Source organism: Anticarsia gemmatalis, chromosome Z (genome assembly GCF_050436995.1).
Source record: "Anticarsia gemmatalis isolate Benzon Research Colony breed Stoneville strain chromosome Z, ilAntGemm2 primary, whole genome shotgun sequence".
NCBI lineage: Eukaryota > Metazoa > Arthropoda > Insecta > Lepidoptera > Erebidae > Anticarsia > Anticarsia gemmatalis.
The window spans coordinates 14931367-14955350 of NC_134776.1; the positions used below are offsets into that span (position 1 = coordinate 14931367).

Below are 23984 nucleotides of genomic sequence, written 5' to 3' on the forward strand. Positions count from 1 at the left end.
GATGCGCTTGCTCCTCCAACTGCTATACTCAAACGTTTAGGCAGAGTTGTATACTATACAACCGCGTTTCGCCATTTACAATGCTAGTCCCTTGTAATAGGGGGTGAGCCTATTCCCATATTAGCTTTAAATTTATCCATACTTCGAGATTTAAAAAAATGTCTTGATGTCGCCGAGTTTGGACGGTTCTCAAAGGAAATAAATAAGTCAAATTGTTTTTTAGCTGTAGCAACGTGCAACAGCTAGGCACTGTTAGTATACCTACTTACTTGCATCAAATTGTGATGAGATTTATTATTCAGTGTAACAATTGAAGTCAAATGAAATCAACCGCAACAGCTATCGGCCCAGAAACGATCACTTTCACTAATCGTTTCACTTCTTTTTTGACAATTCTAACTGTTGTCGTGAACGAAAATCTGTCATCCGACGCCGAAATTATAGCGTTTTGAATTTATTCAGTACATTTGCAAAATCTAGGAAAAGAGCGAAGTGGACAGTGGCCACTAGAGTTTGTGGAAATGTGTATGGCGTTAGGTATAAAAAACGTATAAATTAGCCTTTATTTGTTCTTTTTCAAACATAACCACAGATGGTTTCATTGCAGTGCATGGTAACAAATATAGGAACATTCTTTTTAATTGATTAGGCTATGGTTATTTGCGTCAGCACCTTTTACTTGCAATCTGCTCTTTATAACAATTTCCTTTTGTTAAACTATTTCGTTGCAATGATATTTGTAACACATGTTCTTATTCTCTCAGTTATCCATTTAGGTGTATTACTTACGTACTTAAGTTACGTAGTCTTCACTAAAGCTTATGTAAATTTGATTTTTAAATGATAAAAAATTTGCTATGTTATAATCTGATGACCAAGAAATTTAATAATATCTTCTGATATAAAGTTATACCATTTTTAACGATGTATCAATATCTTCTACATTTATTTTCTGGAGTGTCTAATCTTCTCGCACGGTTTCTAAGGAGAAAATAATTGAAATCAAGGAAAAATTCTTAAAATAAACTACTTACTTTTCTTTCGACACGATATAAGTCGTTGATATACATTTTTTTTTGTTTTCAGACATTGATTGTATTGAACCAGATTTGTTTATGCTGAGTTCCCCATATCATATTAAAGTTCAAATTAATTATGAGAGTAAAGAATTCCTCCTATAGGTGCGATTCGCACTCACAACTACATGAACTGTATGATCGACCGACAGTTTATGTAACGTATAGTATGATATAGAAACCCGAATGTGTATCTATGTCCTACGTGATGCGAGTAACCTACGCTCTTATCGCAATTTTTACTCAACCAGATATCTTTTATTTAAATTACATTTTAAACATTCATCGTGCAGGGATTAATGTTGCCTTTTAGTGACGGTTCTACTACCAAAGGTTAATTTTATTCTTGCAATTTGGTTTTCTATCAGAACTTAAGCAGGTATCTTTTTAGTGTAGGTAGGAATTTAGGTGCACTAGGCCCTACAGGGCCCAGGTAAAGAATAGATATTGCTTATACATTTGTCGTATAAATAGGTAATTATACCTAAGCTCAGCAATAATAAAGTACAAAGCTTATCGCGTCATGAGTTCATGACGTGGTGTCAAGTCATTCGTGTAACGGGAAGGAAACCCTTCCCACATCATTTATTAATATAACTTAATATTAAGACAGATTTCATTCAATACGCGATGAGGTCGCCAGTGTATCTGAAAATCAAGAGTGAATAAGTTCATTGTAATACTTCTCATTTGGACTGTGATAACGATACACGTATGGATCGTTTTATATAAATACACAGATAAAGGTTATTTTTTCCCCTCAATCTTTTGTTACTATAACGGACTAAATTTTACTGTTACAGCTACTCGAGTTTTCTTTTTTAACCTAGTCCGCTTTCATTTCACGGTATAATAACTTTTTCTGAAAGCAACAAAAATAGAAAATAACTTTAGCTTTCCGTTGTAATCAATTTGATAGGTTCTATCGGAACAGTGATTGCAGTCGCTCGTCGGGAGCTTAGGCGAAAACATGCTTCCCAACCGTCGGTGTTTCGCGCACAAATGTTGCTGGGTCATGGCGATGCTGATTGCCCTGAGGCAGGGTAAATCTCAAGAATTCTGCGAGAAGAACAGCGAAGACCAAAACTGCGGAGAACAATTTTTATACTCCAAAGGTAATCATTTTGTTTTTTACTTACTATTCTTATTGTACCTACTTATTCTATTTGTATTTAATATTTCCTATCGAGCTTAGCTAGAAGGGTGACCATGATTGCCAGTATTGTGTAACACACAATAGCTTAGGCTTACACAATACTGGTAATCATTTAAATAATTAGGTAGGTTACTACAAGCGAGTTTTATTTTATTTTAAGCGATGCGATATTATTATGTTGATGATATTGGAAGTATTAACCAAAATATACCTAATAATATGTGTCTATTATTTGATATTATTATCCTGTATAGCATATAGACATAATAAATAATAAATAAAGGCTTTGTCATAAAATAGTATAAAAAATAACATTCCGATGAGAAATGTATAATTATAATATTTATCATAAATAGTTCATTGAGATTGCCGATGAATAGGTCTTTTGTCGTCTATTTACGGATAAAATGGAACTTTATGAAATAGATGATGCAATATTTTTATGATAAAATAAAATAAATGACTCACAATGTTATCAAAAATAAACTAAAAACAGGTACCTACATAGGTTACATGCGCGTTTTTGTATGACAGAACGAAGCTATTATTTTTAAAGCTTTATTTAAAAAAAAAATAAAGGTAGCACTTAGCGATAATAAAAATAATAATATATTTTTTGGAAATGTGTTGTAAACATACATAGTTATCTTTATTGTACGAAGGAATAAGACATGTTATTGACACGAATCACCCTCCGAGCAGCCGCATGACGTCAATAATTTCGCGGGGAGTCCCTGCATGCTGGTGAATTCACAGATATTGACGCATTTTAGCCATCGGCGGGACTCATATTAGCCACAACAAAATATAACCGGTTACTTGGTTTTTATTCACAATATTAAGTAAATTTTCAACGATAATAAGAAACAAGTATGTATACTTTAGCATTTAAGCCTTGAGTCAGCAACTCAACACTTTTCAAACGAAGACGACAATATTTTTTATTAATTTGCATTAATGTCTTTTTTTGACCCTTGTCCTAATACTGGGATAAGCTAACTTAATATTAATATTAAACAATTATGTAATATTTATCTAGGTAATTAAAAAAATATATGGCTGTACCTATCTCGCTCCCCGTCGGCGTTAACATAATGTAGGTAAGGTATTGTAACAATAACTTTCAAATTTTCTCTAGGAAAATCTCTTCTGATACTCTAGAAAAACTCAACTCAAGCATTTGTGCAGCTGATGTACCTACCTGATTGACCTGATTGGATCTTTATCTGGGTATAACCTTCTTAGAAGGTATAAGAACGGGAACTGTTTAGAAATTAATATTAAATTAATTTTAGGAGCTAATCTAATTTTAATTTTCTCAACAACGATTTTATTTTTTACAAGTTAATTTTCTATTTAGATTGTAAAAAATACAAAGCTGTTATAGCTGTATTCATACAACCAATGAAAGTTGGTTTCAACTCCGATCGAATAATAAATACATAATTACTTGATTTATTTTGGTTATGATGCATGACTTTTATTAGACGGCGAAGGAGAGCGCACAAAATAAAGATCCATAAACGTTGATCTAGTTCCTATCACCACGCTTTTTATCATTTTTTAGGTCATATCGTGTCGTACTACCGGTATTACTGATTTACTTTAACCATTTATACAATAGGTCTATCTTTTGTCCAACACTGTTATTTATTCCAACCTCGGCAGTTACTTTCTGCTACAAAAACCACATTACTCTGCAAAATTTTTATCACAATATTTCCCGATACCTAGAATTTCAGAACTAAAAGTTTACTTATTGTTAATCGTTGATTACAATAACATTAATAAGTAGGTACCTAACATTATATCAATTTCAATATGGCAACACGTTTAAAACTCAATCAAATTCTAAACGAAAGACAGAGAAGGGAATATTCGTTTGGCCTGGTTTGTCCTGTCATGTGTCATGTTTGTATAACAATGTTTTGAAGAACTGAATTCGTCTAGCTGCTTCTTTGTACGTTATTATTTTGATAATAATGATAGCGTCAATGAAATATAAAACCATATGCACAGTGCCAATGATCTCATACCAAGTCGAGGCGGCGTGAACGTGTGACGCGCGTTGCGCCTGCAATATAATATCTGTTTTATCGCTATGTATTTATAACTGCCTACTGGAAGCTTATCGGCTCGGAAGCGGGAACACGTATCTGGAACAAGAGGGACATAAACGAGCGTTTCTTTAGCTGCGCTTTGTTTAACGAGCTCCAGTTTATGTTTGTGCTGACGGAAGCCCAGTCCCGTGAATCTAGTCGTCGCCATGCACCGGCTAAAGCTATCTATTTGTTTTCGAGCTATTGGATTATTAATGATTATTAATTTTACTGAAGGATCTGAAAAGCCTGAAGGTACGGGTACGTGGTTTATTTCAAAATAAGGCTGGCGTAATATATTGCTGAGCTTTTATCTAGTTTTCCTTCAGATTTCAGTTACAAACTTATATTAAATGTTTCAAAGACTGAACTTATTGCTTAGCACTGGCTATAATGTATTGGATATTATTCACATTTATTTAATTTATGTTTATATTGGTCTTTTTGATTTTGATTCCATTACTTTTTCATATATTTTGTGCACTCTTTTTCTAGCTTGTGGAATAATTCTCATTATCCTGACATTTGTCACATATCACCTATTTAAGTTCTGAGCTTAAAGCCCTAATACTATTATATTTTTGTAACTGCACAATTTGAGTAAATACTGTTATTTGATAAAAAATATGGAGTTACGACTTCAAACCTCCTTCTCATTTTCATTGGACCATAGTCAGCAGTAAAAAAATTAGCCATTATGCAAAAAAATGGTTGTTCATGTTGTGAAAATTAAGAGTCTTGTATATTAATAATTATTTTTTCTATTTGTTGTAGAAAAAGTGAAAGTGCTGACAGTTGCCACTGCTGAGAACCATGGTTACCAGAGATTCATGAGATCTGCTAAAACTTATGGTATTGATGTGGAGGTTCTCGGCAAGCATTTAGAATGGACGGGAGGTGACATGAACCATCCTGGAGGGGGGCAGAAGATCAATTTACTCAAAAGTAGGCTTGAGGAGATGATGAAGACAGAAACCAAGGATACTATTGTGTTATTCACAGACAGGTTGGTGACACATTTGTTCTCTTATTAATTGTCTAGAACTGTGTTTCTCATCCTTTTCTAGTTCCCAGACCCTTGGAAATCAAGCCAAGGAACTTCTAAATAACAAAAAAAAGGTCTTCTGCTACTAAAGATGTCAACTGTTACTTGCTGGCAATGTTGGCTAAAAAAAGAACCATTGGTCTAGAACTTTCCCACAGGATGTATATGCAAATTCAAAATATAAGCTATTACAGCTTGTGCTAGTTACCTGAAATACTACTACTAGTGTTATTGTAGCACTGTCCTTCTTTATTACATGTTTTTTATATTACATCCATTATTATGATAGGCAGAATACTAACCAGTATTTTTGTTTTAGCTATGATGTTTTATTCCTATCAAACTTGAAGGATATTGTAGACACATTCAAGGCATTCCCCAACACAAGGGTGTTGTTTGCTGCTGAACAGTATTGTTGGCCGGACTCCAAACTTGCTGGGAAATATCCTAAAATTGAAGTGGCCAATCCATACTTGAACTCTGGTGGCTTTATAGGTAATTATCATGAATACTAGATGTGTTATTATGTTATATGTGCCTCAATACTTATTTATAAACATGTCACTTTATGTATACTTTTTATAAACATAGTGATTAGAACAATGAACTGTTGAATCATTGTCTTCAATGAATACAATGAGACATCACTCCCAAAATATTGTGTGTTCATGTCAAAATATTGTACTACATTATCATGTTCTGTGTTTAGGTTATTTGCCGGAGATTCATGAAATAGTTAATTATAGACCGACTAGTGATAAAGAAGATGATCAACTGTATTACACAAAGATCTATCTGGATAAGAAGCTGAGAGAATCGTTGAAAATGTCATTGGATCATAATTCTGCTATATTCCAAAACCTGAATGGAGCTTTGTGTAAGTATACTACAAGTGATGCTCTTGACAGAACTGCTTTTATTGAGAGAAAACTGAACTTAATACATCTTGGAGGAATTTATATTTTATCAAAACATCTCAACAAGAACATTATATTATTTGTGTAATGTTCTACACTGCATGAATTAGTTTGTGTCAGTTAATACAATAGTAATAAATAAGACACTATTATTATGTACTTTTAACAATACACAAACTTATAAGCAGTAAAATTGGCTTACTATGTTGAGTGTTTTCTCCTTGATAAGAAAAGCTTTAGCTAAGATGCAGCTACCTTCATTCATCCAAAAAATACTAATTCATATAAGTACATTTACTAATTTTAATGATTAATTCACAGCTGATGTCCAACTGAAGATTAACACAACAGATGAAACTTATCCGTACATTGAGAATGCAGTCACAAAAGAACGACCACTCATTGTACATGGCAATGGACCGTCCAAGTTAACTTTAAATTATTTTGGCAACTATTTAGCTAAGGCATGGTCAGTCAGTGAAGGATGTGTTTTGTGCAAAGAGAAGCATGTTGAGTACAAGGTATGTACACATTGATTTTGTTAGTATTTTGTCTATTTTACATGAAAATCCACACTAATATACCTATTTATGTACATTATATTATATTTTTAACATAAATGCAGACTAAAGTTGTGCATTCACTGCATAGATATTGGAGAAAGGATATGTTGCTTTGTTTTTATTTCTATTTTGGCATTTCAGTGCCATAGAAATTAACACAAAGTAACAAAAATCCTTACTGATCGTAAGATACTATTCCGACGCAGCAAACGGGCAGCATAAGGGATGGTTAACATCTGACGGAAGATGCGTCGGTCGAAACTTTATTTGTATGGGCTTCGCACCGACGCATTATCGGTTGAGTGTGAACGGTCGAGTGTTTTTCTATAACATTGCCTGTTCTGGCGTTGCGCGACCGATGATGCGCGACGAATGTTCCGTCAGATATGAACCTTCCCTAAAGCAAGTATTTTCATGGGCAAGAATAAATTATTATTGAATCATTCCAGACGGAGCTACCAACTGTGATGATGGCAGTTTTCATAGAACAACCTACACCATTCATTGAAGAGTTTTTAGATCAAATTTTGACCACCGACTATCCCAAAGATAAGATCCATTTGTTACTTAGAAATAATGTTGAATACCATGAGACAGAAGTTGATGAGTTCTTTGCAACACACTCTGAAAAATATGCAACTGCAAAACGAATCAAGCCTAGTGATTTTATAACTGAATCGGAAGCAAGGAACATTGCCAAGTAAGAGATATTACTAAAATTGATTGTTAAAATGTGCTTTTCCTGAATTCAGTCACAAATGCGACAACTGCTATGCTTATTTTCTTTAATTCTTTTATCTATTACAAGCTGACCCGCGCAGCTCCGCTCACGCTTTCTTGTTTTTATTTCATACAGCGCATTTTCAAATTTATTCACCTTTTACACCTCTGGATTTCCACAAATAATTCAAGACCAAAATTAGCCAAATCGGTCCAGCCGTTCACGAGTTATAGCGAGACTAACGAACAGCAATTCATTTTTACATATATAGATTACTGATATTATTATAAACTTAGACTCATGTCTTATCAAAATCCTTAGTATCCTGTACTTCATTACTTGTTTTCAGAGCGTTTGACGATCATCGCTATGCTATTTTGAGACAAATTACGTCATATGTTCCTTTGCGCCATGTCCTTGAGTGTATCCCGAGAATGCGTTTGTACTTATTGCAATAATGAAGACATCATTGTAATCATATATTTTGCCTAATTACTACGACCATACACTCTCACATATGTTCGACTTCATTGCTTTGGCGATATACTTATATGAATTAATCTTTTCGATAAAATGGGAGAGAAGGAATATAATACATAGCTGACCCGTGCAACTTCGCTTGCGTCACATAACAGAGAATGGGTCATATTTTTTCCCGTTCTTGTAACATTTTTACTGGTACTCTGCTCCTGTTGGTCGTAGCGTGATGATATAGCCTATAGCCTTCCTCGATAAATGAGCTATCTAACAATGAAAGAATTTTTCAAATCGGACCAGTAGTTCCTGAGATTAGCGCGTTCAAACAAACAAACAAACAAACAAACAAACTCTTCAGCTTTATAATATTAGTATAGATTATTATGCCAGTATAATGACTATCTATTGATTCTTATTGATATAATCATCTCCTAGTTTGACCAACTATCCTTTTGTTTGCGTTAGTTTTAATACAACAAAATTAATTATGGTTGTAATCCATCCGTTTAGCTACTAACATAGTTTATTAACAGCGTAGCGTATTTTGAATATAATACTATTGTTTGTGATGTATATTTATTTGTGTTTAGTTATATTTATTTCACAATTATTGTTTGGTAGGGATCGCTGCGTCAACAGTGCCTGCGACTTCCTCTTCTCCATAGACAGTTTGTCACGGCTGGAGGCTGGCACTTTGAGGTATTTAGTATCGACGGGTTACGACGTGGTTGCTCCTCTCCTAGTGCGACCAGGACATGCGTGGTCTAATTTCTGGGGGGCAATCAACTCGGCCGGCTTCTACGCGCGCTCCGCAGACTACATGGACATCGTCTACCAAGCTGTCAAGTGAGTCACATTCACAACAATTAACCTAACGTTTTATTGAACAGAACTAGACCGAAGCTTTATTGCTCAACCAATCACAGCGTCGAATGTTCCTCGCAGCGGCATCGTGAGCTTCGACACGTAGCAATCGATAAAAGTAGCCCACGCTCCAATAAATGTGTAACGCGATTGTATCTTCTAAAATTATGATAGTAAAAAGCATAGAATAATAAAGAAATTTATTAATAATATCATAAATAACTTGCTATAATATGTTTAATTTCAAAGTTCAACATTAACAATACAATAAAAGTAGCTGGACGTATGTAGATATAACAAACATGAGGTTATTTGTGTAGAAGGTATGCGTCGTGTAACAATGCTACAATGCTGATGTCGGTATAGTTCGCTGTGATGATGGTTAACTATCAATCAGAGGTGTCTGTCACGCTAACACATCGCATGACGTATACAAACTGCGTCACTTGGCGTTATTGAAAAAAATTGATGCAATTTTGTCGTCCGCGCTCCTTCTATTTTTCCACTATCTAATTTGCTACAGCAAAATAGTTACCTAGTTTAGTGTCCGTTCATTCGCTGCGTGATCTCTGTTAGAGTGTGAAACGCACAGTGAGTGAGGTATGTTCAGTCGAAGGCGATGGAGAAGTCGGTCTTGAAGGAGCGGCGGTCGATGGAGTACATGTTGTCGGCCGTGCACTCGTACACGCCGGCGTCCATCTGCGTCGCCGGGTCTATCTCTATCTTGGACTTGACGCGGTCGTCGCCGATTGGCCACTCGTGGATCTGAACACACAAACATATTTCAGCTCGCAGAAAGCATATCATTCCATTTATATATTCGATTATAAAATTATAAAATTAATAATTACACCTACTTACGACCAAATAAGTAAAAAGAAAAAACACATGGTTATTATATCAGCAGTAATAACCAGTTTTGTTTTCCAGACTCGAATTAAAATTATATTACTTAGCATTACTGCGTTGAAAACAAATTATAGAGATCATTTTACAAGTCCTACACATACAACATATACCTACGAGTGTCATTTTTACTACCTATCATACATCTGGTGATTATGAATTGGCGTTATTTTAAGAACACAACAATATTAACCGTGTTAATTTTATCTGTAACGAATGAAAAGATATTGTCCCTATTAAGTGTTAATACGCATCAAAAGAACGTTCTTTCTATTTGCTTTCTTTGGGCTGCCTTCAGGATCTTATTGTTGTAAATGATCTATACATGTATCATCTATCACATAATCATAGCAATTGACATATTTTGCCTCGCGCCACTTCAGTATAATTGATATAACAGTCGGTCTGCTCATGATTTGTTCAATCTAGGTACATTACTCACATCGCAACCATCAGCGATGTTCGCTAATAATGATTCAATGTTTTATGATTTCTTTATTGCGAGAGAGCATTCCAGTTAATTAGGGTATTTGCCGGAAAAAAACAAGTTGATGATAAGTGTTATCTAAATAGGCGCTTTAGTTTTTTTGTTGTTTTATTTTGCGCCAATCATAGTCATGTTGTCATATCAAAGCAGATACTAGATCATTATTGTTTTAAAGTATAGAGACAGTTTTTTAATAATATTGATGATCTTGTGATATTTTAAAAAGAAAAGAGTTTCTCGATGTGTAGTTTAACCGCTCAGCAGAATAAATCTTAAAAAAAATATAATCGCTTAGCAGTGTAAATATTAATTAAAAATATGTTGTTGTAATTTTGATATTATTTTTGTCTTGTTACTTACGTGCAAATAGTGATGGGCGAATATTTCCACTCCGTCTTTGAACCATGTTATATGTGGTCTTGGCGAGCCCTTAGCGATGCATAAGAAAGCGATTTTATGACCCAACACGTACTCAAGATCGAAATGTGACGCGAGAAGAATTTTGGCTCCCTGTAAAACATTAGTTGTGGTGTTTAGGTACTTATGATAGTAAGTGACATGAATACTTTTGTCAACATTTAAGAGAACTTACATCGTTATTGTTGTAGTATTGATCTGACTCTGGATCCCTGTACTTTCCAGTGATGGGGAGTCCAATTTGCACCTGTGTGAGTTTCATAAATATTAGTCAAAGTCGATTATAGCATGGATAGATGAAATATAATTAATTTGAAAGTAAATGTTTAAAGATATAAATTTATTTTTAATATTAACAATAATAAAGTCAATTTGAGGAAAATTGTCTCCATGGTATTAACATTGATAAATTAGAAGGGAATGAATGGTGATCCTTCTATTAATGATATAGATGTGAAAAGATAATAATGGTGGTTGTTTACCTTCGACTTGGTCCTACTCCTGGTCCGTCCTCGGCGCGCCTCGGCGGTGATGATCAGAAGCGAGTACAGTATCAGGAGTGCGACGAAGACGTTCGCTTTCATGACCAACATTTGTATGTTCTGTGGTGTTCGGATGTGGAAGAAAGTAATGTCCCATGCAAAAGTACGCGAGGCTGTACTCTTGTCTGTTCTTGTGCCGAGCTCTGAATGCAACTGGTGGTGTCGGCGATTCCTGTTGCGCCAATCTTTCAATTGGCTAATGACAAAGTGCTAGCAGGAGGGCCCTTGTCTCCCCTATGTGATATACGACATTCGTCATTTCCTTTCGTATTTCATACGACGATACTTTAAATGGGATATTTATAAATTTGAACATAGGTCAATGGATCACGATATCGTGTGACCTCGCCATTTCGATATGTGTCTTCTTGGGCTTCTTATTCTTGAGTGTATCTAATCGAATCATAATTAATAAACAAAAATCTAAAGGCAATATCTACCGCAGTTTTAAAACAATATAATATCACTAAAATCATAGGTTATCATAGTCATAACATTCTTGTCTGAGTTCTTTATTGATTCTTCAAAGACGAGTTAGAAGATAATGTCAGTAGTTAGCTACAACACAAAGAAATCTCAAATCTACAATTGTTTCACAGAGGTATTTGGAACGTGCCGTTCATCACGAACTGTTACATAATCAACACGGCGGTGCTCAGAACATCTTCGGCTAAGTCCGTCACCTACACCAAGGATGGGCTGGACCCCGACATGGCTTTCTGTTCCACTCTTAGAGAACTGGTAAGGCAAAGCACTTCAATTGCTTTTCAACTATTGTTGTCTTTTCATAAGGACCTGTCTAATATATAAAATTTAATTTCAGGGTATACATATGCACGTGAGCAATGAAATGGACTTCGGTCACCTGGTGAATCCAGAAACCTATGACACCAGTCGCACCCACCCTGATATGTATCAGATATTCGACAATAAAATGGAATGGGCTACGCGATATTTGCACGACGACTATCATAACAACTTTGATGAATTCCGCAAACATGCTATGGTATGTAAATAAATCACTAACCCCCGGTTTCTGAGTACATTTAGCGGTAGTTTATCTATTCAATAGCGTTATTTTTATATGAGTTTTGACACTATTGAATAGATAAACTACCGCTAAATGTACCTCAGAAACCGGGGGTAAATACGGTGGTTAACTACCAGTCAAATCAGCTACTCTTTATGAAATGTAAAAAACACATTTTAATATAGAAATATGACATAGTGACTTCACAGTGTCTTATTTTCGTTGGTATCAAATGTGTGCCTAATAAAATGTTTCGGTCTGTAATAATTACAATTTCAATATTATTTACGAAGTAAATTGCACAGTGTGGGCATTTTGGATGAACCTTTTAAGAGTACTAGTTTGTATGTCTTCGTTAACCCAGTCAACTACCCAATGCTATGATGTATCGTAGCCTTTCTTTATCGTTACGTGTGTTATTTCAGCCTTGTCCCGACGTCTACTGGTTCCCGTTGATGTCCAAAAGATTCTGTCGCGAATGGATTGATATCATGGAAGCCTTTGGTCAATGGAGTGATGGTTCGAATAATGTAAGTGTAAAAGTACCAATATTATTCCTTCGTAGAAAATAATAAACGAAGTGAATGTAGCCTTTTAGTGTCCTACTGCTTGAAACGAATTACCTCCCAGAATAGGACGGGTTCGGTGTTAACCAACATTAATATCACTAAAATATTATCCCTCTTATTCATAAAAATATATGAAGTTATGAAAGGCTTATTAAGTGTTTTGTTCCTTTCACTCTTTAGCGAAATGCAAGAGAGAAAACATATTTTTGCAGTTGTTTAACTAAAATAGGTTTATGGTGTGTTTATGAATGAGAGGTTAGTCTTTAAAAATGTGATTCTTATATGTATACTAGCTGACACGGCAAACGTTGCTTTGCCATATAAAAAAAAATTGTGCCACTTAGGTGTAAGAATAATTGATGTTGGCCAATTCTCAGACCTAGTCAATATGCTCACAAAATTTCATGAGCATCGGTCAAGCCGTTTCGGAGGAATATGGCAACAAAAACTGTGACGCAAGAATTTTATATATTAGATTTGTGGCCTTTGTTTAGCCGAGTAAATGATAATTGTCGTCCACTGTTGGCTTGCAGGACAAGCGTTTGGAGAGCGGGTACGAAGCGGTTCCCACTCGCGACATCCACATGACTCAGGTGGGACTGGACCGACACTGGCTCTACATCCTCAAGGAGTTCGTGCGGCCCCTCCAGGAGATGGTCTTCACAGGATACTACCATAACGTAAGTTTTACTTATTTATTGTAGTTTTATAACGATATAGCTTTATGTAGTTAATTTCGATATAGTTAATTTTATAATACGGTTATGGAGTATGAAAAAGAACTCAAATTAATTACTCTATGTTGTTGATGTATGTATGTAACCTTTATACAAAAAACAAACTTAGATTATTCTATTATAAAATACTTTTTGAACAGTCAACTGCTGCACTAAGAACACTTCTCATGTTCTTTACAAAAATACATCCCACAAATAACATTTTTATGGAAAATGTTACCAAGACGAGACCATTTATAACCGGCACTGTAAAGTCGTCAAATCTCACGTAGAGCTTAGTTTCTAACCCTATATGCCCCGCCCTAACTCTAAAGTCTAATTTTACATAATTCGCAACGAAGTATTTCATTATCAGATACAAAAACGGAGTAATAGTAGAAGTATTAAAATTATTTGCGTTTCTACAACCTGAAACAACGAATACTGGTAATCGAACCCGCACACAAAGATAGCAGCGTTATGACCGCCACTACGTCACATGCGTCTTCTTCACATTGGAATAACACATTAGATCGTCTCGTAGGCATCACGGTACAAACGTGTGAGGGGCCTGGGTTCCACACGTGACCAGCAAGGAACATTCCACCGTTGTGTCGATCACATTGCCACATATACTCACATAAATACACACTTTAGTTAGTTCAATAATTTTCCCAGTTTCAATACCTCTAAGTAACTGTAAAATAGCAAAATTTGGCAGTTGTTTTCATGCATTTGCTTTCACTATAAACTGCAAAACTGGCTGTAGTAGTGAAGTTAACGAAAAGTTACTGAAACGTGTAAATGTAAATATTGAAGTCAATTGAAAATGCCATAGTCTGACAGCGCTCTACTGTTACTCATTTCCACAGAAAACAGGTAAAATAAATACCATTGTTCTCATAAATAACCTGATGGGAATTAGAGTCTTATATTTGGTGTAACGGGTCAGTATTTACAACTATGATAAGTGTAAGGTCTATTTGTATAGAACGCCGCGCACCACGGCATCATCCGGTGACGCTCGAAATAGTAAACAATTGCCTACTCGTATCTCTTGAAACGGATGTAGCAAATTTGAGTAAACCGATTGTTTTTCCACTCGAGTACGACCTTTGATACCGAGTATATGTTAGACTTGCTCAAACTACGACTTCGTAAGAGATATATAATATATAATTTTACTGTGATAATAAAATAGACTACTACTGCCCCTAGTAGCAAATAAACAGAAACGCTAATTCGACGTTGTTCAAGCTATAATAAATTTAAATCAATTTATATAAAACTCTCTCGTGACTGAGTGACTGAAAGACAATACACAGCCAAAACTACTGAATGTAGAAAGTTAAAACTTCTTATGAAGATCCCTTAGGAAGTGTAAAGGAACACTAAAAAATGATTTTCGGAGATTCCCTCCAGAAGGGATTAAAAAGGGGAAAAACTTCTATATTAAAGATCAGCAATAAAAATGTTGTGAAAACGAGGAAACTAAGGTCCACGCATACGAAGTCACGGGCTACTCATATGTTATAGAATAAAGTAATATCGTGTGTAATCCTCCTTTAAATAAGTATTTATTAGGTACACCGTAGTTGTAATAGTGCGATAGACTGACATGTGTTGTTTTGTTACAGCCGCCAGTATCGATCATGAACTTCGTGGTCCGCTACCGGCCGGACGAGCAGCCGTCCTTGCGCCCACATCACGACTCCTCCACCTACACCATCAACTTAGCCTTAAATACACCCAGTAAGTATTCTGTCTTATCTATACTAATATTATAAAGCTAAATAGTTTGTTTGTTTGAACACGCTAATCTCAGGAATTACTGGTGCGAATTGAAAACATATTTTACTGTTGGATAGCCTATTTATTAAGGAAGGCTATAGGGTATTTAACGACCAATAGGACAAGAGCACCAGTAAAAATGTTTCCAAAACGGGGAAAATTACGACCTATTTTCTCTTTTGAAACGCAAGCGAAGTAGCACGAGTCAGCTAGTACATTATATTAGCACCAGTGATCTTCGCAGAAAACGCTGCTTGTATTGAGTGGCTATAAAACAAACTCGAAAACATTTTACAAACATACAGTCAGCGGACACAAAGTACAACCAGACGCGAAACAACTATCTGTAGATCGCACAAATAATTGTTCCGTGTGGAACGAACCCATGATCCCGTCTCAGTGGTAGCGGCGTGGCGACCTTAACCACGCCACGGAGGCAGTCAAATCGAAATTATATTTATTGAATTAGTATTAATGTAATATTGTGTATTGTAGTCGTGGACTACGAGGGCGGCGGCTGTCGGTTCATCCGCTACAACTGCTCGGTGCGCGACACCAAGCCCGGCTGGCTGCTCATGCACCCGGGACGACTCACTCACTACCACGAGGGACTGCTCGTCACTAAGGGCACACGCTACATCATGATTTCCTTCGTCGACCCATAAACATTATCTTACTATAAGTAAAAGGGCCTCTTTTGTAATGTATCTTATTACTAATTAAGTGGATAGTTTTACAATATTCCGTAGGCAACAATGTATTGTATTTATTTAGTATGTGAAATGTAGAATCTCTACTAAGGCGCTGAATTATTAAGAGCGCCCAGATGCAATGTTCATATTATATAATTAGGACATTAATAAAATAATTCGGGAGCTGGAAGACGGATACAGGTGATGTTAACATGACAGCATCAGTGTAAAACACCTGGGGATTTAATTATTGCTTGCAATGTATTGGATTTTAAATAATATTAATACTCAACTAGGTCATTGAATGTAATACTAATAATAGTAACCAACAACAAGTGTTAAATATGACAAAAGGCAAGTAAATTTGACAATCTCATTTACTGTTTCATTTTTATTCTAAAGCCATTCCAAACTTTCATATTATAAAAATATCATAAACATTAAAATGTTAAGACGCAGTTGAATTTGACTGATGGCTTAGTCACTTGCATGACTTACCTCCGGTTTCTGTGGTACATTTAACGCGTTTTTTGTATGAGTTTTAACGCTATTGAATAGATAAACTGCCGCTAAATGTACTCAGAAACTGGAGGCAAGGAGCTAAAACAAAGAGCATTAAGCAGGAGGTGGTTCATTGTAACACGCAGAGAATTTCATAAGTGGTAAGTAATCAGTCGAGTCGCAAACCTGTTCATTGAGCAGATCTTATCCCACGTCGATTGAAATCGAAGATCTGTCCAAATTCTCGATTGTCTCTTTCGTAAGTTGCGATTTGAAATCATTAAACACTTTGCCCGGATAGCGGAAATGTTTACCGAAGGCCGCTTCTGCGTATTTCTTGAATCTAACGAATTCTTTCTGTTCCTTCGCCCATTCATCTTTGCTAACGTAAAAAAGGATGGCTTTTATCCAGTCGGGTACGAATTCATCCATGTAGTAGAAACGCCTGGTCCATACTTTGTGTGTGTCACAGAAATGACCACCTTTACCGCTCAGCCAGAAAGGTATTCTGAAGAAAAGTTTGTATCAATAGAGTAATTAATTAAGAGAGTTGATAATACTATGAAAGTAAATGCAACTTACAGACTGATATATCTTAGCGCCCATCTGTATGTGTGAGTGTAGTAGTACGCAGAGAGTGGGTTGAGATGTGGGTAATTAGGGCCACTAGTTAGACCAGAAGCGAGACCTATTACAGTCATTCCAGCTTGATATCCTTCCAAGATAACCACCATACCCATACGAATGTTATCTTTTGTAGGTCTTAGAACAGTTATACTCAACTCTGTAATGATTGGTAGACTTTGTTACACACGCCACATACGTCACAACTGGTTTATTTCAGACAGGGCTATATTGCCACAGTGTTTTTCTCTTATGTATTTTAAGTACCTTTTCTCATAATCTCTACATTTTCATATAACACTAAAATTCGGTAGCTATTATAGATAAAGGTTACGGTCTTTTATAGACCTTTACCTATTCTTTTTTTTATCGATGATAGGTTCGCGTCACCTTAGAACAGGACCTACAACATTTTAATAAAATCTTAACCTTTAAAACCTTACCAGTAGTAGGAATAGACAGATCGAGACCCAAGCGGGGCTTCCAGAAGAATAACCCTGGAACCGCACCCTAGAACAAAAATGAAAGTATGTCAAATATAATTAAAAACTATTATCAGTAAAGCTTAAGGGTGCTCCCACACAGCAGTTATATAACTGTACAAAATTGTGTAATACGATAATACAACAATTTTAATAAAACTAAAACAAATTTGTTTAAAAACAAATGTTATAAGTCAGTTTCTAACGTTATGTAACCGCTGTGAGGGAGCGCCCTTACACCTTACAAACTTGATTTAATAAGAAAACTAAGAATATAATTATATTTGTGTCAAAGGACTATGCAAAAAATCGTCCCATATCATCAACAGTTGCCAAACATATCTCACTAAATACATCTCGACATTATGATTATTTTCTACTATGGCGACATCACTGTAGGATATGGGGTTATCGTGCAATAAAAAAAAATATGTTATACTGATACAGTTTTATTAAGTATTAAGAACTGAATTGAAAATGTACTATTTAACTAAAAAAACTCGAGAGAGAACAGCCGTAAGACGTACTTTACCCTCCCTCCTTGTTCCGTCCCCCTTTCGACGCCTGCGCCCGCTATTGAACAGTGGTATTGCACATGCCTAACAGGGGCGCGTACGGTTGGAAGTTGTGCCCATATAATATCAATTATCTATACTAATATTATAAAGCTGAAGAGTTTGTTTGTTTGTTTGAACGCGCTAATCTCAGGAACTACTGATTTGAAAAATTCTTAAGTGTTAGATAGCCTATTTATCGAGGAAGGCTATAGGCTATATATCATCACGCTACGACTAAAAGGAGCGGAGTAGCAACGAGAAATGTTACAAAAACGGGGAAAATTATGACGCATTCTCTCTTATGTGACGCAAGCGAAGTTGCGCGGGTCAGCTTGTATGGTATATGGGCAAAGGTCGACATAATATCGACTTTAATCTACCAGCGGCAATGTTATCGACTATTATAATAGATGAATAATATAACGTTATTTTTGCCTGGATAATAGTTTTGTTGTTATTAAGTATTTATTTGCACAATTGTTTTTGTGTTATTAATACTTAAAATGTCTAGTTGAACAATTGCTTTTTGTAATTATCGTCTAAAATGTAATTTTTTTATTTTAAAATAAAAATACTTTATTTTTGTCAAAAGTCTTTTTAAAAAAAAAACCCCGTCGAATTCCGTACTAAAAATTGGTACTGACTTTTCATGGGACGTAATAATGATATTGAAACTTGTCCCATGTCTGTTGATGGGATGGGACACTGCCCATACATTTTTTTGCATGGTCCTTTCCGTTCGTCTATCAAAGAAACCATGGTTTGACAAAAAGTTTTCCATATAGAATCTTTTCGTAGGTAGGTAACTGGTTTTCGTAGAGGAGTAGACTCAATACGCATTTTAAAAACCAGTTCCTAAATAAAGTACACTGAGTTTAAGTAAAATTGTTGTGGCATAGTACTGATCAGAACCCTCACCAACCAGGAAAGTTGGTAAAGCCGGGTTAAACGGTTCGTACCTACTAAAAATATAAATTAAAGAGACAGTCAGTAACATCTTTAAAGGAAGACAAGTGAACGCTGCCAAGAAATTGAAGCTGAAAGTTGAAACAAATCGCAAAATGGTTTGCAACGAAATAATTTCACGTATAGTTAATTAAACGACTATCGGAATACCTAAACATTAAACAGAAAATCTAATACACATTGTCTTGCTGACGTCTCAAAAATATTTATTAAATCTAACTGAACTTGATTAAGACAAAGTAACTCGTACATTCATATAAGCACATTTTCATTGGTCGATAAAATGAGTAAATCGGGGAGTCCCTATCCTTCTCCGGGTACCTCTGTTATTAGACGTGGTCACTTATCCCTCGTATCAAGCATACGAAAGCTAAACACCAACGAAAATGCGCCCTATAAGTTTACCTTCCCCGCTCCTAATGTATAGTGAGCTCGAATTGTTACAAACAATGAATACATTGTGGAAAGTAAAGGATTGAATTTATTTTAACGTAGATATTGCCTAGTCCCCAACCCGCACTTGGCCAGCGTGGTGGCCTCAAGGCCTAACCCCTCCCCCTCGTTTGGGAGGAGACTCTTGCCCTGCAGTGGGACAGAAATGGGTTATTAAAAAAAAAATGTCTAGAGCGAACATCTCTTATCGCACAGTTGAAATCAACTAGAATAATATATATATTTTAACAATAAAGCTAGATAACCCTCCATTTAGAAGCGCTCATGAGTGGTTATCGCGTCTGAACATCCGGCTACCATCAATGCCATTATTAGTGCTCAATTTGTAAATTGAAGCTTGACCGAGCACGCATACAATGTGTTTCACGACTATCTATATTGTCTCTAATCTAGATTAATTTAACTAACCATTCAGATTATGTCATTTATTTCAGTCATGCTTGCAGCATCGTGTAAGTAGCTTATTAGTGAGTTGAAACCTACATAATTATGTAAAATATGACATCTTAACTCGTTCGAAGAATTGTGGGAACGCGTTAGGCGTCTATATAGTTCAACGACAATAAAAACACCCTTCGGCCGCGTATGATACCAGAGTTTGGTAACCAGTATCATACGAAGAAAAAATTATCGTTGTAGGATACTGGTATCCAAGTCATAGGGATTTTTCGTTTTATGTAACCGAGTATCAGCTCAGGAAAATATCAAATAATTATCTACAAGTGAGTACTTTACATTTCATCGGCTGTTGTACCTTTAATTTTTTGTTTACTAAGAGACACGACACAGCTAACTTACAAGGTATTATTTTATATGATAAATTCCCGATTCAAGCCGTGGCTACCAGAAACAATTACTGCTGAATTCGAGTTGGCTCCAATTAAAGCTGTTCGAATAGTTTTCCCAAACATTGATGTTAAGGGAAGTAATTATCATCTGAATAGGTGTTTATTTAGAAAAGCTAAATCGTTAAAATTAACCACAAGGGTAAAAAAAGGCATGTAGCCAGGTGTGCTGGCCTTGCACGTTTACCCAAAGCCTATTTTCAAAATGGTATGAATATGTTTTGTCAAAGAGTCCGCCTGGAGAAGAGGTAACAAAATTTAACAAATATTTCATAAACCAATGGATGGCAAAGACTGACTTCGAAAAAAATTGCTGTTGTTCATCATCTAAATTACTTACTACTAAGAATATAGAAGGTTGGCACAGTCGCCTTAACAGAAATATTGAACGTAAAATACCAGAAGTGGATAATGACATAACCAGTTAGGGTTCTCATCTCAGTATTGATTTGGGAAACTACCCTTTTGCTTATTACAGTTTTGCCGAGTTGGTTTCATAGGCAGAATGTTATATTCCTTACTGGATACTGGTTACCAAACTCTGGTATCATACACGGCCGAAGCGTAAAAACATATGTAGATTTGTAACGTATCCAATGTCAATATCAATGGCTAAAGACCTCAGGCTATTAATAGAAAAAATATGAAAATGATAGAAGTATTATGGAATTCCAGAAACGCATATTTAGGCTGTCCTAGAATGCAAAAGTAACGTGATGATTTCTTCAAGAACATAGAGAAAAGGAGAGCTTTTCGATCCGGAGGAATAAACATGCAGCAAATTATAAATGGTTTGACTGCAATATTGTAAGAACTGCAGCAAATAATAAGAAAAGAACGGGCCATAAAAAAGGAACAACATTCTGGAGAAGCAGACATCACTGGATAACAACAAACCAGGAGATGACGAACAGTAGAGAAAAGATATCTTAAGATTATGTTTCACACATTTTCCCTTAGCTTTTGATTATACTAATAATGGCTTTGTACTTTCTAGAATAGAATACGTTTAATTGCACTTAATGTTGGCACATTTACCAGAAGCTATTATTTGTAACAGAAGCAAGTAAACATTGAATGACGAAGAATCTTATAAATACTATAATATCAAAAAAAGTTGAGGAGGAAAGTCACTTGGTAACTATTCGATAGCCACCATGCGTTGTTTTTTTAAATGATGATGGTTAAAACTTAACGTCGAAGTAGCGATGTAGTACATAGTAGCTACTTATTAAATAGACGTGCTTCAGACTTGTTCTCAAATGACATACACAGTATTCATGCTTATTTAAATGTATTATTACGTCATGCCGAAACAAAGTGATTGGAAACATCAGAAAAAATTATCCCAGGCAGTTTTAAAATTATGGGCAATTGAGAAAAACCTAGAAACTTGGTCACACTGTACATTTTGACTATGATTCTAGAAATGTTATTAAGGGTTACGGCTTCAGCGTTTAAATGAAGAAAAATAACAAAAAAATAAACACAAAAACCAATTAAACCGATAACATTTTACAACATTTTGTTTTGCAAAGATTAAATTCATATTCATACTAATATTATAAATGCGAAAGTAACTCTGTCTGTCTGTCTGTCTGTCTGTCTGTCTGTCTGTCTGTCTGTCTGTCTGTCTGCTACTCAATCACGCCTAAACTACTGAACCAATATGCATGAAATTTGGTATGGAGATATTTTGATACCCGAGAAAGGACATAGGCTACTTTTTACCCCGGGAAAATGACGCATTTCCCGGGAAAATTCAGGTGGCGAACGAAGTCGCGAATATTCAATATTATAATGATTATAATGACAATGAATTAACAAAACTCCGTTGTCATGGCAACTGTTTTAATGGCGGATATGCCTTAGCGCGATTTCGTTATATTAAGAGATATAAATAATTTTGAGAATATTTTTCGTGAAAAAAAAGCATATTTTATATCATCACGCTACGACCAATAGGAGCAGAGTAACAGCAAAAAATGTTACAAAAACGTGGAAAATTCTGACCCATTCTCTCTTATGTGACGCAAGCGAAGTTGCGCGGGTCAGCTAGTATAATTATAAACTGTTTTAACAATATTTAGTTAGAACAGTTTCAGAGTTATTTGTCCTCGGTTAGCTTTTGCGAAAGATTCATTCGATGGAGTTTAGATAAATTTTTATATCTGTAATATTTGTATTATTTAATTAGCTTACCTTTGCCATGGGGGTAAATATTATTAAAAAATAAGTAAACAAAGTAATCATTTTGCCCATTTTCACTAACACAGTAAGACACCAAACGCAACGCAGTAAGTATTCTTCTGAACTGGGCACCGTCGTGGAATGATCTCGCGAGACTTTATTATGACAATACATTCCAGCTGTCGGAAGTTGCTTGACGCAAATTCCAACAAAGTAACGTATTGTTATCATAAGGGTGTTTAGTGTTGTAGCTCTAATACGAACGTAGGCATCTAATTCTTTGACGAGGAGCAGGCACCCTGTAGCTCTTTCTCAGATCCTTCCGATCCCGATTGGGAGCATATCGTGGTAGCGGCCAGGGACGTCCTCCTCCTCCTGTGTTGTATTTCTAGAAGGGATCCGTCGGTGCCCTCGACGGCGTGACACCACAAAACCTAAGGAATCTTATCTGTCCAGGTGCCAGGGAGGCTGGCGTTACGCTTCTGAAGAAACTAATGGTATTGCTATAATTATGCTCTCCAGCAATGTGTGCGATGCCATCATCGATGTTTTGTATAGAGCAGATATTTGCGCCCTACGCAAGACAGATGGTGGTATTCGGTCCATTGCTATAGGGTGTACCTACATGTCGACGTATGGCAGCCAAAATTTGTTGTAAGTTTTATAGCCAATCTTTTATAGAAAAGCCTCTTCAGTTGGTTTTGGTTCAAGAGGTGGCTGCACGGCCACTATATATGCCCAAGGTACGTTGGCTGGGGTGAAAAACGACTAAAACTCGGTTAATAGGGACACATGTTAACGCGGGCAAAATTAGAAATACCAAAATTATACAAATTTCTTTATCAGTGTTATAGGCAACCCACAAAATTACTGGACAAACCATTAGCATCTTAATTATCGACAGGGTGACCCTCTCAGACCGGTCCTTATTTAGTTTAGCCATACACCCAATTATAATAGACAAATAAATTTAAAATTCATGTTTATACGAAGTTATAAGGATTGCACATATCAAAGTTGGGATTTGCACGGACTTTTCGTTATTATATCTGATGGTTAAAAGTAGGTACATCTTCTCTCAATCGCCAGTTCCAGAAATATTTAAAAATATATATTGATACGAACGGATGATCTTAATAATACGGATTTATAATATTATTTCGCCATGCACCTCCCACGCAAGGCAAAACAGAGAGCGACTTTTGAAGTTATTATCTGTGTATTATTAAATTATAATCACTTGTTCAAACGGCGAAGGAAAACATCGTGATGCAACCTTGCATGCCTGAGAGTTATTT

General features: G+C 35.7%; 3 protein-coding genes across 5 annotated transcripts; 1 reads left to right on the forward strand and 2 right to left on the reverse strand.

The window, feature by feature from the left end:
• Positions 1–1689: 1689 nt before the first annotated feature.
• Positions 1690–16444, forward strand: Plod (procollagen lysyl hydroxylase). 3 transcript variants are annotated; one of them, XM_076135467.1, is made up of 14 exons: positions 1690–1822; positions 1996–2191; positions 5106–5337; positions 5696–5871; positions 6086–6253; positions 6615–6814; positions 7306–7556; positions 8676–8900; positions 11870–12011; positions 12094–12276; positions 12726–12830; positions 13403–13549; positions 15223–15337; positions 15872–16444. In XM_076135467.1, the coding sequence occupies exons 2-14, from the start codon at positions 2047–2049 to the stop codon at positions 16039–16041; spliced, it is 2259 nt and encodes a 752-aa protein (XP_075991582.1). In that variant the 5' UTR covers positions 1690–1822; positions 1996–2046; the 3' UTR covers positions 16042–16444. The 3 variants fall into 3 exon arrangements, with proteins under 3 accessions (XP_075991582.1, XP_075991583.1, XP_075991584.1); XM_076135468.1 differs by lacking the exons at positions 1690–1822; positions 1996–2191 and adding an exon at positions 4117–4592; XM_076135469.1 differs by lacking the exons at positions 1690–1822; positions 1996–2191 and adding an exon at positions 4117–4586.
• Positions 9104–11464, reverse strand: LOC142986786 (immunoglobulin domain-containing protein oig-4-like). Its single transcript, XM_076135471.1, has 4 exons — positions 11211–11464; positions 10904–10975; positions 10672–10821; positions 9104–9683 (listed from the first exon to the last, which is right to left on the reverse strand). Exons 1-4 carry the CDS (start codon positions 11319–11321, stop codon positions 9525–9527), a joined length of 492 nt encoding a protein of 163 aa, XP_075991586.1. The 5' UTR covers positions 11322–11464; the 3' UTR covers positions 9104–9524.
• Positions 16445–16569: 125 nt separating the features above from the next.
• LOC142986706 (uncharacterized) lies at positions 16570–22707 on the reverse strand. Its single transcript, XM_076135309.1, has 5 exons — positions 22699–22707; positions 18203–18274; positions 17637–17703; positions 17152–17353; positions 16570–17077 (listed from the first exon to the last, which is right to left on the reverse strand). Exons 1-5 carry the CDS (start codon positions 22705–22707, stop codon positions 16774–16776), a joined length of 654 nt encoding a protein of 217 aa, XP_075991424.1. The 3' UTR covers positions 16570–16773.
• Between the last annotated feature and the right edge of the window lie 1277 nt (positions 22708–23984).

What these genes read in the sequence shown, in the direction of transcription:
- LOC142986706 (XM_076135309.1), bottom strand. An exon ending in TCTGTCTATTCCTACTACTG is followed by an intron (nt 17,354 to 17,636) that starts GTAAGGTTTTAA and finishes CAATCATTACAG; the next exon opens with AGTTGAGTATAACTGTTCTA. An exon ending in GCGCTAAGATATATCAGTCT is followed by an intron (nt 17,078 to 17,151) that starts GTAAGTTGCATT and finishes ACTTTTCTTCAG; the next exon opens with AATACCTTTCTGGCTGAGCG.
- LOC142986786 (XM_076135471.1), bottom strand. Translation starts at nt 11,321, where the DNA reads ATGTTGGTCATGAAAGCGAACGTCTTCGTCGCACTCCTGATACTGTAC. An exon ending in GGAGTAGGACCAAGTCGAAG is followed by an intron (nt 10,976 to 11,210) that starts GTAAACAACCAC and finishes AAACTCACACAG; the next exon opens with GTGCAAATTGGACTCCCCAT. An exon ending in TCGCCCATCACTATTTGCAC is followed by an intron (nt 9,684 to 10,671) that starts GTAAGTAACAAG and finishes TTGTGTGTTCAG; the next exon opens with ATCCACGAGTGGCCAATCGG.
- Plod (XM_076135467.1), top strand. Translation starts at nt 2,047, where the DNA reads ATGCTTCCCAACCGTCGGTGTTTCGCGCACAAATGTTGCTGGGTCATG. An exon ending in TCACAGGATACTACCATAAC is followed by an intron (nt 13,550 to 15,222) that starts GTAAGTTTTACT and finishes GTTTTGTTACAG; the next exon opens with CCGCCAGTATCGATCATGAA. An exon ending in CTTAGCCTTAAATACACCCA is followed by an intron (nt 15,338 to 15,871) that starts GTAAGTATTCTG and finishes TGTGTATTGTAG; the next exon opens with TCGTGGACTACGAGGGCGGC.